Source organism: Pseudophryne corroboree, chromosome 2 (genome assembly GCF_028390025.1).
Source record: "Pseudophryne corroboree isolate aPseCor3 chromosome 2, aPseCor3.hap2, whole genome shotgun sequence".
Classification (NCBI taxonomy): Eukaryota; Metazoa; Chordata; class Amphibia; order Anura; family Myobatrachidae; genus Pseudophryne; species Pseudophryne corroboree.
In genome coordinates, this window is record NC_086445.1 from 347,897,770 (window position 1) to 347,913,872 (window position 16,103).

The 16,103-nt window shown below is 47.3% G+C and overlaps 1 protein-coding gene across 4 annotated transcripts in view; it reads left to right on the plus strand.

Moving 5' to 3' along the window:
• Positions 1-16,103, plus strand: part of LOC135019092 (regucalcin-like) — a 282,886-nt gene that overhangs the window by 195,208 nt on the left and 71,575 nt on the right. For all 4 annotated transcript variants that reach the window (XM_063953073.1, XM_063953071.1, XM_063953072.1 and 1 more), the window contains 3 exons: positions 5,524-5,640; positions 6,210-6,683; positions 15,835-15,952. In XM_063953073.1, the coding sequence (XP_063809143.1) occupies positions 5,524-5,640; positions 6,210-6,683; positions 15,835-15,952 (709 nt within the window). The remainder of the gene's footprint in view (positions 1-5,523; positions 5,641-6,209; positions 6,684-15,834; positions 15,953-16,103) is intronic.

The window sequence follows — 16,103 nt, forward strand, 5'->3', positions numbered from 1 at the left end:
CTGCTGGCAACAGGCTCACTGCATCGTGGGACTAAGGGGAGAAGAAGCGAACTCACCTGAGTGCAGAGTGGATTGGGCTTCTTAGGCTACTGGACGTTAGCTCCAGAGGGACGATCACAGGTTCAGCCTGGATGGGTCACCGGAGCCGCGCCGCCGTCCCCCTTACAGAGCCAGAAGAGACGAAGGTCCGGTGAAAGCGGCGGCAGAAGACATCCTGTCTTCAAGACTAAGGTAGCGCACAGCACCGCAGCTGTGCGCCATTGCTCTCAGCACACTTCACACTCCGGTCACTGAGGGTGCAGGGCGCTGGGGGGGAGCGCCCTGAGACGCAATATAACACACATATACCTTAGCTGGCAAAAGGAATACATCACATATAGCTCCAGGGCTATATGGATGTATTTTTTCCCCTGCCATTTTACACAAAAAAGCGGGAGTTAAGGACGTCGTGAAGGGGCGGGGCCTATCTCCTCAGCACACTGGCGCCATTATTCCCTCACAGCTCCGCTGGAAGGACGGCTCCCTGATTCTCCCCTGCAGTACTGCTTCTGATTCAGGGTAAAAAAGAGAAGGGGGGGCATTTTGGCAGCAAATAACTAGATTAACAGCAGCTATAAGGGATTAACACTTATATAAGGTTATCCCTGTATATATATAGCGCTGGGTGTGTGCTGGCAGACTCTCCCTCTGTCTCTCCAAAGGGCTAAGTGGGGTCCTGTCCTCTATCAGAGCATTCCCGGTGTGTGTGCTGTGTGTCGGTACGCGTGTGTCGACATGTATGAGGAGGAAAATGAGGTGGAGGCGGAGCAGTTGCCTGTGTTAGTGATGTCACCCCCTAGGGAGTCGACACCTGACTGGATGATTGTGTTTAAGCAATTAAGTGATAATGTCAGCAATTTACAAAAAACTGTTGACGACATGAGAAAGCCGGCAAATCAATTAGTGCCTGTTCAGGCGTCTCAGACACCCTCAGGGGCCCTAAAACGGCCGCTACCTCAGTGGGTCGATACAGATACTGAATCTAGTGTCGACGGTGACGAGACAAACGTAATGTCCAGTAGGGCCACACGTTACATGATCACGGCAATGAAAGAGGCATTAAACCTTTCTGACACTACAAATACCTCAAAGGCGGGTATTATGTGGGGTGTGAAAAAACTGCCAATAGTTTTTCCTGAGTCTGAGGAAATAAATGAGGTGTGTGATAAAGCGTGGGTTTCCCCCGATAAAAAACAGCTAATTTCTAATAAGTTATTAGCACTATACCCTTTCCCGCCAGAGGTTAGGGCACGGTGGGAAACACCCCCTAGGGTAGATAAGGCGCTCACACGTTTATCTAAACAAGTAGCGTTACCGTCCCCTGATACGGCCACCCTCAAAGAACCAGCTGATAGGAGGCTGGAAAATATCCTGAAAAGTATATACACACATACTGGTGTTATACTGCGACCAGCAATCGCATCAGCCTGGATGTGCAGTGCTGGAGTCGCATGGGCGGATTCCCTGACTGAGAATATTGATACCCTGGATAGGGACAATATTCTGTTAACTATAGAACATTTAAAGGATGCATTGCTATATATGCGTGATGCGCAGAGGGATATTTGTACCCTGGCATCAAGAGTAAGCGCAATGTCCATCTCTGCCAGAAGAGCATTATGGACCAGACAGTGGTCAGGGGACGCAGATTCCAAACGGCACATGGAAGTATTGCCGTATAAGGGGGAGGAGTTATTTGGGGCTGGTCTAACAGACCTGGTGGCCACGGCAACGGCTGGAAAATCCACCTTTTTACCCCAGGTTACTTCACATCAACAGAAAAAGACAGTCTTTTCAAACTCAGTCCTTTCGTTCCCATAAGTACAAGCGAGCAAAAGGTCACTCTTTTCTGCCCAAGGGCAGAGGAAGAGGAAAAAGGCAGCACCATGCAGCCGCTTCCCAGGAGCAGAAGCCCTCCCCTGCTTCTGCCAAGTCTTCAGCATGACGCTGGGGCTTTACAAGCAGACTCAGACACGGTGGGGGCCCGTCTCAAGTATTTCAACGCGCAGTGGGCTCACTCGCAAGTGGATCCCTGGATTCTACAGGTAGTATCACAGGGGTACAAACTGGAATTCGAGGCGTTTCCTCCTCATCGGTTCCTGAAGTCTGCTTTACCAAAGTCTCCCTCCGACAGGGAGGCAGTTCTGGAAGCCATTCACAAGCTGTACTCCCAGCAGGTGATAATCAAGGTACCCCTCTTACAACAGGGGAAGGGGTATTATTCCACACTATTTGTGGTACCGAAGCCGGATGGCTCGGTGAGACCAATATTAAATCTAAAATCTTTGAACACTTACATAAAAAGGTTCAAATTCAAGATGGAGTCACTCAGAGCGGTGATAGCGAACCTGGAAGAGGGGGACTATATGGTGTCGCTGGACATCAAGGATGCTTATCTCCACGTCCCAATATATCCTTCTCACCAAGGGTACCTCAGGTTTGTAGTACAAAACTGTCATTATCAGTTTCAGACGCTGCCGTTTGGATTGTCCACGGCGCCTCGGGTCTTTACCAAGGTAATGGCCGAAATGATGATTCTTCTACGAAGAAAAGGCATCTTAATTATCCCTTACTTGGACGATCTCCTGATAAGGGCAAGAACCAAGGAACAGTTAGAAGTCGGAGTGGCACTATCTCAGGTAGTGCTAAGTCAGCACGGATGGATTCTAAATATTCCAAAATCGCAGCTGATTCCAACGACACGTCTACTGTTCTTAGGAATGATTCTGGACACAGTCCAGAAGAAGGTGTTTCTCCCGGAGGAGAAGGCCAGGGAGTTATCCGAGCTAGTCAGGAACCTCCTAAAACCAGGACAGGTCTCAGTGCATCAGTGCACAAGGGTCCTGGGAAAAATGGTGGCTTCTTACGAAGCGATTCCATTCGGAAGATTCCATGCAAGAACTTTTCAGTGGGATCTACTGGGAAAATGGTCCGGATCGCATCTTCAGATGCATCAACGGATAACCCTGTCGCCAAGGACAAGGGTGTCTCTCCTGTGGTGGCTTCAGAGGGCTCATCTACTAGAGGGCCGCAGATTTGGCATTCAGGATTGGATCCTGGTAACCACGGATGCCAGCCTGAGAGGCTGGGGAGCAGTCACACAGGGAAGGAATTTCCAGGGCTTGTGGTCAAGCATGGAAACATCTCTTCATATAAACATTCTAGAACTAAGGGCCATTTACAATGCCTTAATTCAAGCAAAACCTCTGCTTCAGGGTCAGGCGGTGTTGATCCAGTCGGACAACATCACGTCAGTCGCCCACATAAACAGACAGGGCGGCACGAGAAGCAGGAGGGCAATGGCAGAAACTGCAAGGATTCTTCGCTGGGCGGAAAATCATGTGATAGCACTGTCAGCAGTGTTCATTCCGGGAGTGGACAACTGGGAAGCAGACTTCCTCAGCAGACACGACCTTCACCCGGGAGAGTGGGGACTTCACCCAGAAGTCTTCCACCAAATTGTAAACCATTGGGAAAGACCAAAGGTGGATATGATGGCGTCACGTCTAAACAAAAAACTGGACAGATATTGCGCCAGGTCAAGGGACCCTCAGGCAATAGCAGTGGACGCTCTGGTAACGCCGTGGGTGTACCAGTCAGTGTATGTATTCCCTCCTCTGCCCCTCATACCGAAAGTATTGAGAATCATAAGAAGGAGAGGAGTAAGAACTATACTCGTGGTTCCGGATTGGCCAAGAAGGTCTTGGTACCCGGAACTTCAAGAGATGCTCACGGACGAACCGTGGCCTCTACCTCTAAGACAGGACCTGCTACTGCAGGGGCCTTGTCTGTTCCAAGACTTACCGCGGCTGCGTTTGACGGCATGGCGGTTGAACGCCGGATCCTGAAGGACAAGGGCATTCCAGAAGAAGTCATCCCTACTCTGGTAAAAGCCAGAAAGGAAGTAACCGCAAAACATTATCACCGCATTTGGCGTAAATATGTTGCGTGGTGTGAGGCCAAGAAGGCCCCTACACAGGAATTTCAACTGGGTCGTTTCTTGCATTTCCTGCAAACAGGACTGTCTATGGGCCTAAAATTAGGGTCCATTAAGGTTCAAATTTCGGCCCTGTCGATATTCTTCCAGAAAGAACTGGCTTCAGTACCTGAAGTTCAGACATTTGTGAAAGGGGTGCTGCACATACAGCCTCCTTTTGTGCCTCCAGTGGCACCTTGGGATCTCAATGTTGTGTTGAGATTTCTAAAATCACACTGGTTTGAACCATTGTCTACGGTAGATTTAAAATATCTCACGTGGAAGGTGTCGATGCTGTTGGCCTTGGCTTCAGCTAGGCGTGTGTCAGAATTGGCGGCTTTATCATGTAAAAGCCCTTACCTAAATTTTCATTCTGACAGGGCGGAATTGAGGACTCGTCCTCAATTTCTACCTAAGGTGGTTTCTGCATTTCACATGAACCAACCTATTGTGGTACCTGCGGCTACTAGGGACTTAGAGGACTCTAAGTTGCTGGACGTTGTCAGGGCCTTGAAAATATATGTTTCCAGGACGGCTGGAGTCAGGAAAACTGACTCGCTGTTTATCCTGTATGCACCCAACAAGCTGGGTGCTCCTGCTTCAAAGCAGACGATTGCTCGTTGGATTTGTAGTACAATTCAGCTTGCACATTCCGTGGCAGGATTGCCACAGCCAAAATCAGTAAAAGCCCATTCCACAAGGAAAGTGGGCTCATCTTGGGCGGCTGCCCGAGGGCTCTCGGCTTTACAACTTTGCCGAGCAGCTACTTGGTCAGGGGCAAACACGTTTGCTAAATTCTACAAATTTGATACCCTGGCTGAGGAGGACCTGGAGTTCTCTCATTCGGTGCTGCAGAGTCATCCGCACTCTCCCGCCCGTTTGGGAGCTTTGGTATAATCCCCATGGTCCTTACGGAGTCCCAGCATCCACTTAGGACGTTAGAGAAAATAAGATTTTACTTACCGATAAATCTATTTCTCGTAGTCCGTAGTGGATGCTGGGCGCCCATCCCTAGTGCGGATTGTCTGCAATACTTGTATATAGTTATTGTTACAAAAAATTCGGGTTATTATTGTTGAGCCATCCTTTCAGAGGCTCCTTTAAATTTATCATACTGTTAACTGGGTTCAGATCACGAGTTGTACGGTGTGATTGGTGTGGCTGGTATGAGTCTTACCCGGGATTCAATATCCTTCCTTATTATGTACGCTCGTCCGGGCACAGTATCCTAACTGGCTTGGAGGAGGGTCATAGGGGGAGGAGCCAGTGCACACCACCTGATATCTCAAGCTTTTATTTTGTGCCCTGTCTCCTGCGGAGCCGCTATTCCCCATGGTCCTTACGGAGTCCCAGCATCCACTACGGACTACGAGAAATAGATTTATCGGTAAGTAAAATCTTATTTTTTTTAGCGCATCCTGCAATATTGAGTGCTTACAACTGTTGTTGAGGCTTTATGAGAAAATGTTCAGTGGAAGTTTATCAGTAATTTCTTAATTTTTGTGCAGGTGAGCATTGCTTGTCCTGAGAGAATGGAACCCATTACAAAGATTTCTCACATCCCTCCCAGTCGGTGGGCATTGGTTTGCAGTCTGTGCAAGCTGAAGACAGGAGCCTGCATACAGGTAGATGCACAGTCTTTATCTGTGAGTGTGCTGATTTGTCCAGGTATTAGTAGCCACCTTTTAGATGGATCTTTTACGCTGGCCATACACTATGCGATCAAACTCTCCATCAGTCACAGGCCTATTGTCTGACATTGGCGTACACGGTCTGTCTGATGGTAAGTATATCCACTGTCCGATCAGGACACCAATTATTGTATCTGTCAGACATGTTGGAAGATAATCTCATGCCTGATAAAGCGATAGTTGCTGCTCAGTCGTGGCCATACACTGCAGTTATCAGCCTGATCAGAAGAGTGATTGCACAACGTTTGGCCAGCTTACTTTTACCTATTTGCCAAGGATCAAATTCATGTAAAATAATTATCAAATAGAAAAATGGCAGTAAATTGTGCTGGAAACATGCACAACATTGTATCAGTCTAATGTTCATTGCATATTAATTTATCGTTTTAATAGTGTGCGTTTAATTGTATTTATAATACAGTTTATTTAAAATAAATTACTGTATTGTTTTCCTCATCTTATTTGTGGTCATGGTCCTTCATTCCACTATTTTATTTGTTTAGTGCTCAGTTAAGAGCTGCATCACAGCCTTTCACGTCACTTGCGCCTTTGAACACAGTTTGGACATGAAGACTATACTAGATGAAGGCGATGAAGTAAAGTTTAAGTCCTATTGCTTAAAGCACAGCAAGAACAAGCATTGCCCTGCAGGCGCACAGGAAGAGCCAGACAAAGCCCCCATTGACAACAGACAGAGTGAGAGTGAAAAGACCAGCCTGCGTGCTCAGAAGCTGAAGGAGCTGGAGGAAGATTTTTACACTATGGTAAATGTAGATGATGTGGCAGCTGAACTGGGGTTGCCCAAACTTACTGTGGACTTCATTTTTTCATTTTGGAAGTTAAAACGGAAAAGTAATTTTAACAAACCGCTGTTGCCTCCGAAAGAGGATGAACAGAATGGTTTGATCCAACCTAAGGAGGACAGCATTCATACCAGGATGAGGATGTTCATGCACCTTAGGCAAGACCTAGAGAGAGTAAGTCAGGCGTTTCTTTTATGTTCATATTGGCTTCTGTCTGGCTTTTTTCATAAGGGATTATGTTCATAATAAGGCTTGATGGAAGCTTTGTCTATTTATTTATCTTACTCTAAACCCCAAAAAATGAAAATATCCCTGTTTGCATTAATTGTTGATTATTTGTACATATTTTGTTATTCATTGTATGTGCAACATTCATCTAGGAAAGTGTGTGTGTAAACAAAAACAAAAAAAAAATATATATATATATATATATATATATATATATATATATATGTGATACATATATATTATATAGGATGCGGTTAATTTGCCCGCGGTCAGGATACAGACGCCTGAATCCCGACCGCTGACAATGCTGACAGCCGGAATCCTGGCTAACATGGGCTATTCCCACTTGTGGGTGTCCACGAATCCCATAGAGTGGGAATAGAACCTGCGGTGAGGCACCGAGCCCGCAAGGGGACTCTTTGCGCTCGTTCCGCTGATGGCTGGCATCCCCACCATTTGTATAATCATACTGATCCCATAAAAAAATATTATATATATATATATATATATATATATATATATTTATGTATTATTACATTTAAACTATACAAAGTCGCAATACATATCTTTCGCCTTTTGTATATTTGAAATGTAAATGTTAAAGTAAGACTGGATATAGATCTTTACCTAGTTTGCATAAGATATATATCTAGTTTACATGATGGAGCTAGTTAGTTTTGCATTATTACATATAGTTCCATTATTTCTCTTCCCAAAAGTCCCATAATTTATTTCCAGTACTGTCAGTTAATTATTTTATAAAAACTAGGGGGCGTAAAGAATCTATATGACCTATTGGTGGTAGTAGATAACATAATTGCAGGCATAGGGGTATATGCAATTGCGGTTGAATTCCGGCTGGAATTCGACCGTTTTTAAATTCGACCCAATTCGACAGCCACATACCCTCCCGCCGGGACCCGAATTCGACATATTCAATAAAAAACGGATTCGACAGTCCCGCTGTCGAAAAAACAGACCAATTGACGGATATGTGCGTCCTGGATTCGACTTTTTGGACGGCACAAAAATGATTAAAAAAAACAGAAAAAAATTGCGTGGGGTCCCCCCTCCTAAGCATAACCAGCCTCGAGCTCTTTGAGCCGGTCCTGGTTGTAAAAATACGGGGGGGAAATTGACAGGGGATCCCCCGTATTTTCACAACCAGCACCGGGCTCTGCGTCCGGACCTGGTGCCAAAATTACGGGGGACAAAAAGCGTAGGGGTCCCCCGTATTTTTAACACCAGCATCGGGCTCCACTAGTCGGAGAGATAATGCCACAGCCGGGGACACTTTTATATCTGTCCCTGCGGCCGTGGCATTAAATCACTAACTAGTCACCCCTGGCCGGGGTACCCTGGAGGAGTGGAGACCCCTTAAATTAAGGGGTCCCCCCTCCATCCACCCAAGGGCCAGGGGTGAAGCCTGAGGCTGTCCCCCCATCCAAGGGCTGCGGATGGGGGGCTGATAGCCTTGTGTCAAATTAAAGAATATTGTTTTCTCTGACGTCCTAGTGGATGCTGGGACTTCCGTAAGGACCATGGGGAATAGCGGCTCCGCAGGAGACTGGGCACAAAGTAAAAGCTTTAGGACTAGCTGGTGTGCACTGGCTCCTCCCCCTATGACCCTCCTCCAAGCCTCAGTTAAGATTTTGTGCCCGGCCGAGAAGGGGGCAATCTAGGTGGCTCTCCTGAGCTGCTTAGAAGTAAAAGTATACTTAGGTTTTTTATTTTCAGTGAGTCCTGCTGGCAACAGGCTCACTGCAGCGCGGGACTAAGGGGAGAAGAAGCGAACTCACCTGCGTGCAGAGTGGATTGGGCTTCTTGGCTACTGGACATTAGCTCCAGAGGGACGATCACAGGTTCAGCCTGGATGGGTCCCGGAGCCGCACCGCCGGCCCCCTTACAGAGCCAGAAGAGCGAAGAGGTCCGGAGAAAGCGGCGGCAGAAGACGTTCCTGTCTTCAGATAAGGTAGCGCACAGCACTGCAGCTGTGCGCCATTGCTCTCAGCACACTTCACACTCCGGTCACTGAGGGTGCAGGGCGCTGGGGGGGAGCGCCCTGAGACGCAATAAAACTTGATAAAAACCTTATGTGGCTAAAGAAATGCATCACATATAGCTCCTGGGCTATATGGTTGCATTTAACCCCTGCCAGTTTTCCAGAAAAAAAGCGGGAGAAAAGGCCGCCGTGAAGGGGGCGGAGCCTATCTCCTCAGCACACAAGCGCCATTTTCTTTCACAGCTCCGGTGGAAGGACGGCTCCCTGACTCTCCCCTGCAGACTACACTACAGAAACAGGGTAAAACAAGAGAGGGGGGCACTATTGGCAGCTAATATATAATACAGCAGCTATAAAGGGAGTAACACTTATATAAGGTTATCCCTGAATATATATAGCGCTCTGGTGTGTGCTGGCAAACTCTCCCTCTGTCTCCCCAAAGGGCTAGTGGGGTCCTATCCTCTGTCAGAGCATTCCATGTGTGTGTGCTGGGTGTCGGTACGATTGTGTCGACATGTATGAGGAGGAAAATGATGTGGAAGCAGAGCAATTGCCTGTGTTAGTGATGTCACCCCCTAGGGAGTCGACACCTGACTGGATGGTTGTATTTAAAGAATTACGTGACAATGTCAGCACTTTGCAAAAAACTGTTGACGACATGAGACAGCCGGCAAATCAGTTAGTGCCTATTCAGGCGTCTCAGACACCGTCAGGGGCGCTAAAACGCCCGTTACCTCAGATGGTCGACACAGACCCAGACACGGATACTGAATCCAGTGTCGACGGTGAGGAGACGAACGTAATGTCCAGTAGGGCCACACGTTACATGATCACGGCGATGAAGGAGGCATTGAACATTTCTGACACTACAAGTACCACAAAAAAGGGTATTATGTGGGGTGTGAAAAAACTACCAGTAGTTTTTCCTGAATCAGATGAATTAAATGATGTGTGTGATAAGGCGTGGGTTTCCCCCGATAAAAAACTGCTGATTTCTAACAAATTATTGGCACTTTACCCTTTCCCGCCAGAGGTTAGGGCACGTTGGAAAACACCCCCTAGGGTAGATAAGGCGCTCACACGCTTATCAAAACAAGTGGCGTTACCGTCTCCTGATACGGCCGCCCTCAAGGAACCAGCTGATAGAAGGCTGGAAAATATCCTAAAAGGTATATACACACATACTGGTGTTATACTGCGACCAGCAATCGCCTCAGCCTGGATGTGCAGCGCTGGAGTGGCTTGGTCGGATTCCCTGACTGAAAATATTGATACCCTGGATAGGGACAGTATATTATTAACTATAGAGCATTTAAAGGATGCATTACTATATATGCGTGATGCACAGAGGGATATTTGCACCCTGGCATCAAGAGTGAGTGCGATGTCCATTTCTGCCAGAAGGGCGTTATGGACGCGACAGTGGTCAGGTGATGCAGATTCCAAACGACATATGGAAGTATTGCCGTATAAAGGGGAGGAGTTATTTGGGGTCGGTCTATCAGACCTGGTGGCCACGGCAACGGCTGGAAAGTCCACCTTTTTACCCCAGGTCACCTCTCAGCAGAAAAAGACACCGTCTTTTCAAACTCAGTCCTTTCGTTCCCATAAGAACAAGCGGGCAAAAGGCCACTCATTTCTGCCCCGGGGCAGAGGAAGAGGAAAAAGACTGCACCAGGCAGCCTCTTCCCAGGAGCAGAAGCCCTCCCCCGCTTCTGCCAAGTCTTCAGCATGACGCTGGGGCTTTACAAGCGGACTCAGGCACGGTGGGGGCCCGTCTCAAAAATGTCAACGCGCAGTGGGCTCACTCGCAAGTGGACCCCTGGATCCTGCAGGTAGTATCACAGGGGTACAAATTGGAATTCGAGACGTCTCCCCCTCGAAGATTCCTGAAGTCTGCTCTACCAACGTCTCCCTCCGACAGGGAGGCAGTATTGGAAGCTATTCACAAGCTGTATCCCCAGCAGGTGATAATCAAGGTACCCCTCCTACAACAGGGAAAGGGGTATTATTCCACGCTGTTTGTGGTACCGAAGCCGGACGGCTCGGTGAGACCAATTTTAAATCTAAAATCCTTGAACACTTACATAAAAAGGTTCAAGTTCAAGATGGAATCACTCAGAGCAGTGATAGCGAATCTGGAAGAAGGGGACTATATGGTATCTCTGGACATCAAAGATGCTTATCTCCATGTCCCAATCTTCCCTTCTCACCAAGGGTACCTCAGGTTTGTGGTACAAGACTGTCATTATCAGTTTCAGACGCTGCCGTTTGGATTGTCCACGGCACCCCGGGTCTTTACCAAGGTAATGGCCGAAATGATGATTCTTCTTCGAAGAAAAGGCGTCTTAATTATCCCTTACTTGGACGATCTCCTGATAAGGGCAAGGTCCAGGGAACAGTTAGAGTTCGGAGTAGCACTGTCTCAGGTAGTGTTACGTCAGCACGGGTGGATTCTAAATATCCCAAAATCACAGCTGATTCCAACAACAAATGGTCCGGATCGCATCTTCAGATGCATCAGCGGATTACCCTATCTCCAAGGACAAGGGTGTCTCTCTTGTGGTGGTTACAGAGGGCTCATCTTCTAGAGGGCCGCAGATTCGGCGTTCAAGATTGGATGCTGGTGACCACGGATGCCAGCCTGAGAGGCTGGGGAGCAGTCACACAGGGAAGAAATTTCCAGGGCTTGTGGTCAAGCATGGAAACGTCTCTTCACATAAATATCCTGGAACTAAGGGCCATTTACAATGCCCTAAGTCAAGCAAGGCCTCTGCTTCAGGGTCAGTCGGTATTGATCCAATCGGACAACATCACGGCAGTCGCCCACGTCAACAGACAGGGCGGCACAAGAAGCAGGAGGACAATGGCAGAAGCTGCAAGGATTCTCCGCTGGGCGGAAAATCATGTGGTAGCACTGTCAGCAGTGTTCATTCCCGGGAGTGGACAACTGGGAAGCAGACTTCCTCAGCAGACACGACCTCCACCCGGGGGAGTGGGGACTTCACCCAGAAGTCTTCCAACTGATTGTAAACCGTTGGGAAAAACCAAAGGTGGACATGATGGCGTCCCGTCTCAACAAAAAACTGGACAGATATTGCGCAAGGTCAAGGGACCCTCAGGCAATAGCGGTGGATGCTCTGGTAACACCGTGGGTGTACCAGTCGGTGTATGTGTTCCCTCCTCTGCCGCTCATACCAAAAGTACTGAGAATCATAAGAAAGAGAGGAGTAAGAACTATACTCGTGGCTCCGGATTGGCCAAGAAGAACTTGGTACCCGGAACTGCAAGAGATGCTCACGGAGGATCCGTGGCCTCTACCTCTAAGAAAGGACCTGCTCCAGCAGGGACCTTGTCTGTTCCAAGACTTACCGCGGCTGCGTTTGACGGCATGGCGGTTGAACGCCGGATCCTGATGGAAAAAGGCATTCCAGATGAAGTCATCCCTACCCTGATCAAAGCCAGGAAGGATGTAACCGCGAAACATTATCACCGCATTTGGCGAAAATATGTTGCGTGGTGTGAGGCCAAGAAGGCCCCCACAGAGGAATTTCAACTGGGTCGTTTCTTACATTTCCTGCAAGCAGGACTGTCTATGGGCCTAAAATTAGGATCCATTAAGGTTCAAATTTCGGCCCTGTCGATCTTCTTCCAGAAAGAACTGGCTTCAGTGCCTGAAGTTCAGACGTTTGTCAAGGGGGTACTGCATATACAGCCTCCTTTTGTGCCACCAGTGGCACCTTGGGATCTCAATGTAGTTTTAGGGTTCCTAAAATCACTTTGGTTTGAACCACTCACCACTGTGGACTTGAAATATCTCACATGGAAAGTGGTAATGCTGTTAGCCCTGGCTTCAGCCAGGCGTGTCTCAGAATTGGCGGCTTTATCATATAAAAGCCCTTACCTAATTTTTCATTCAGACAGGGCAGAATTGAGGACTCTTCCTCAATTTCTCCCTAAGGTGGTTTCAGCGTTTCACATGAACCAACCTATTGTGGTACCTGCGGCTACTAGGGACTTGGAGGACTCCAAGTTACTGGACGTAGTCAGGGCCCTGAAAATATGTTTCCAGGACGGCTGGAGTCAGAAAATCTGACTCGCTGTTTATCCTGTATGCACCCAACAAGCTGGGTGCTCCTGCTTCTAAGCAGACGATTGCTCGTTGGATTTGTAGTACAATTCAGCTTGCACATTCTGTGGCAGGACTGCCACAGCCAAAATCTGTTAAAGCCCATTCCACAAGGAAAGTAGGCTCATGCTTTACAACTTTGCCGAGCAGCTACTTGGTCAGGGGCAAACACGTTTGCAAAATTTTACAAATTCGATACCCTGGCTGAGGAGGACCTGGAGTTCTCTCATTCGGTGCTGCAGAGTCATCCGCACTCTCCCGCCCGTTTGGGAGCTTTGGTATAATCCCCATGGTCCTTACGGAAGTCCCAGCATCCACTAGGACGTCAGAGAAAATAAGAATTTACTTACCGATAATTCTATTTCTCGTAGTCCGTAGTGGATGCTGGGCGCCCATCCCAAGTGCGGATTGTCTGCAATACTTGTATATAGTTATTGTTACAAAAAATCGGGTTGTTTATTGTTGTGAGCCATCTTTTTAGAGGCTCCTAAGTTTTATCATACTGTTAACTGGGTTCAGATCACAGGTTGTACGGTGTGATTGGTGTGGCTGGTATGAGTCTTACCCGGGATTCAAAATCCTTCCTTATTGTGTACGCTCGTCCGGGCACAGTATCCTAACTGAGGCTTGGAGGAGGGTCATAGGGGGAGGAGCCAGTGCACACCAGCTAGTCCTAAAGCTTTTACTTTGTGCCCAGTCTCCTGCGGAGCCGCTATTCCCCATGGTCCTTACGGAAGTCCCAGCATCCACTACAGACTACGAGAAATAGAATTATCGGCAAGTAAATTCTTATTTTTTGCAGCAGAACTACAAGTCCCAGCAAGCCTCCCCCGCAAGCTGGTACTTGGAGAACCACAAGTACCAGCATGCGGGGGGAAACGGGCCCGCTGGTACCTGTAGCTCTACTACTAAAAAAAAATACCCAAATAAAAACAGTACACAGACACCGTGAAAGTAAAACTTTATTACATACATGCCGACGCACACATACTTATGTTGACACGAGGTTCGGTCCACTTCTCCAAGTAGAATCCACGGTGTACCTGAAAATAAAATTATACTCGCCAAAATCCAGTGTAGCTGTGTCCTGTTCTTTTTTGTAATCCACGTACTTGGCAAAAAAATTAAACTCATTTCCCGGACCACGGACTTAAAGGGGTCCCATGTTTACACATGGGACCCCTTTCCCCGAATGCCGGGACCCCCTGTGACCTCACTGCTGACCGCAAAGTTCCCACCATTGAAGATAATGGAGCAGCTGTGCGATGTGCCATCTGACAGCTCAGACGCGCACAGCCAATCAGGAGAGTGCCACGACGTGGCGCTCCCTGATTGGCTGAAGGGACCCTCTGTGACAGGAGTCACGGGGGGTCTCAGCATTCGGGGAAAGGGGTCCCATGTGTAAACATGGGACCCCTTTAAGACCGTGGTCCGGGTAATGCGTTTTCTTTTTTTGCCAAGTACGTGGATTACAAAAAAGAACAGGACACAGCTACACTGGATTTTGGTGAGTATAATTTTATTTTTAGGTACACCGTGGATTCTACTTGGAGAAGTGGACAGAGGTCGGCGTGTGAACATAGGTAAGTATGTGTGTGTCGGCATGTATGTAATAAAGTTTTACTATCACGGTGTGCGTGTACTGTTTTTATTTGGATATTTTTGTGTAGTAGAACTACAGGTACCAGCGGGCCCGTTTTTCCCCCCGCATGCTGGTACTTATGGTTCTCCAAGTACCAGCTTGCGGGGAGGCTTGCTGGGACTTGTAGTTCTGCTGCAAAAAAACAATATTCTTTTATTTGACACAAGGCTATCAGCCCCCCATCCGCAGCCCTTGGATGGGGGGGGACAGCCTTGGGCTTCACCCCCTGGCCCTTGGGTGGCTGGAGGGGGGGACCCCTTGATTTAAGGGGTCCCCACTCCTCCAGGGTATCCCGGCCAGGGGTGACTAGTTGGGGATTTAATGCCACGGCCGCAGGGACAGATATAAAAGTGTCCCCCGGCTGTGGCATTATCTTTCCAGCTAGTGGAGCCCGGTGCTGGTGTTAAAAATACGGGGGACCCCTACGTCTTTTGTCCCCCGTATTTTTGGCACCAGGACCGGACGCAGAGCCCGGTGCTGGTTCTAAAAATACGGGGGATCCCCTGTCAATTTTTTCCCGTATTTTTACAACCAGGACCGGCGCAAAGAGCCCGAGGCTGGTTATGCTTAGGAGGGGGGACCCCACACATTTTTTTTCTTGATTTTAACCCATTCCCACCCCTTCCCACTGAAAACCATGCTCTCTCTATTTTAGTCAGTTAAAAAAAAAAAAATATTTAAAAAAATATATAAATAATACTTGTGTCTCCTAATAGACAAACCAAGTACATAATCCCTTCTAATATAGATAGATATGCTATTATCAATAAAAAAAAACATGTTTTTAAAATTTTTTAATAGATTCCGCTTGCAAAGTGAGGCGGAATGAAATTGACGAAATAACTGTCGAAAAGCACTGTTGTCGAATCGACATTCTTCAATTGAATATACTTTTGTCGAAAAGCCGCATTTTTTACCATTGCAGACATGTCGAATTTGACAACCGTCGAATTTTAAAAGTCGAATCTGAAACGTCCGTTTTTTTTTGGCGAAAAGTACTGTATTGCATTGTCGAATTTTTTTTTTTTGTGTCGAAAATGCCCCGTTTTTGGACATTTGCAGCAATTCGACCACAATTGCATATACCCCATAGCCTGGTCACAAAAAAGTAAACCTGTGAGAAAGTGGACTAAGCAGTATCAGACACAGTTCCCAAAATTACTACCCTCCTCAAAGCATAAAATGATGTTTAGCATATATATTACCCTTTATTAAGCACATTTTATCAAGAAACCTTTTGAGGCCAGTGTCCATCCCTTTTTAAGAGATAAGTAATTAATAAAGGTCTGTGTACAAATTGATTTTATGTCTCATACATTAACAGGTAAGAAACCTTTGCTACATGGTGAATAGAAGAGAGAAACTCAAATTGTCCCACAGCAAGGTACATGAGCAAATCTTCAATCTGCAAGTACAGCTTGTCAATCAGGAGATGGCAGCAGGTGAGACTTTTCAGAAGGTCCTTGACAAGGCAAAGTGCATAGAAATAATTTGTGTAAGGATTTGAAGCTGCTGTTACAACAGTTCAGCATAGACTTCTAGAACTGCAAGAAGACCAGTGTAAAAAGCATTTCCTTGTAACTAAAATGAGGA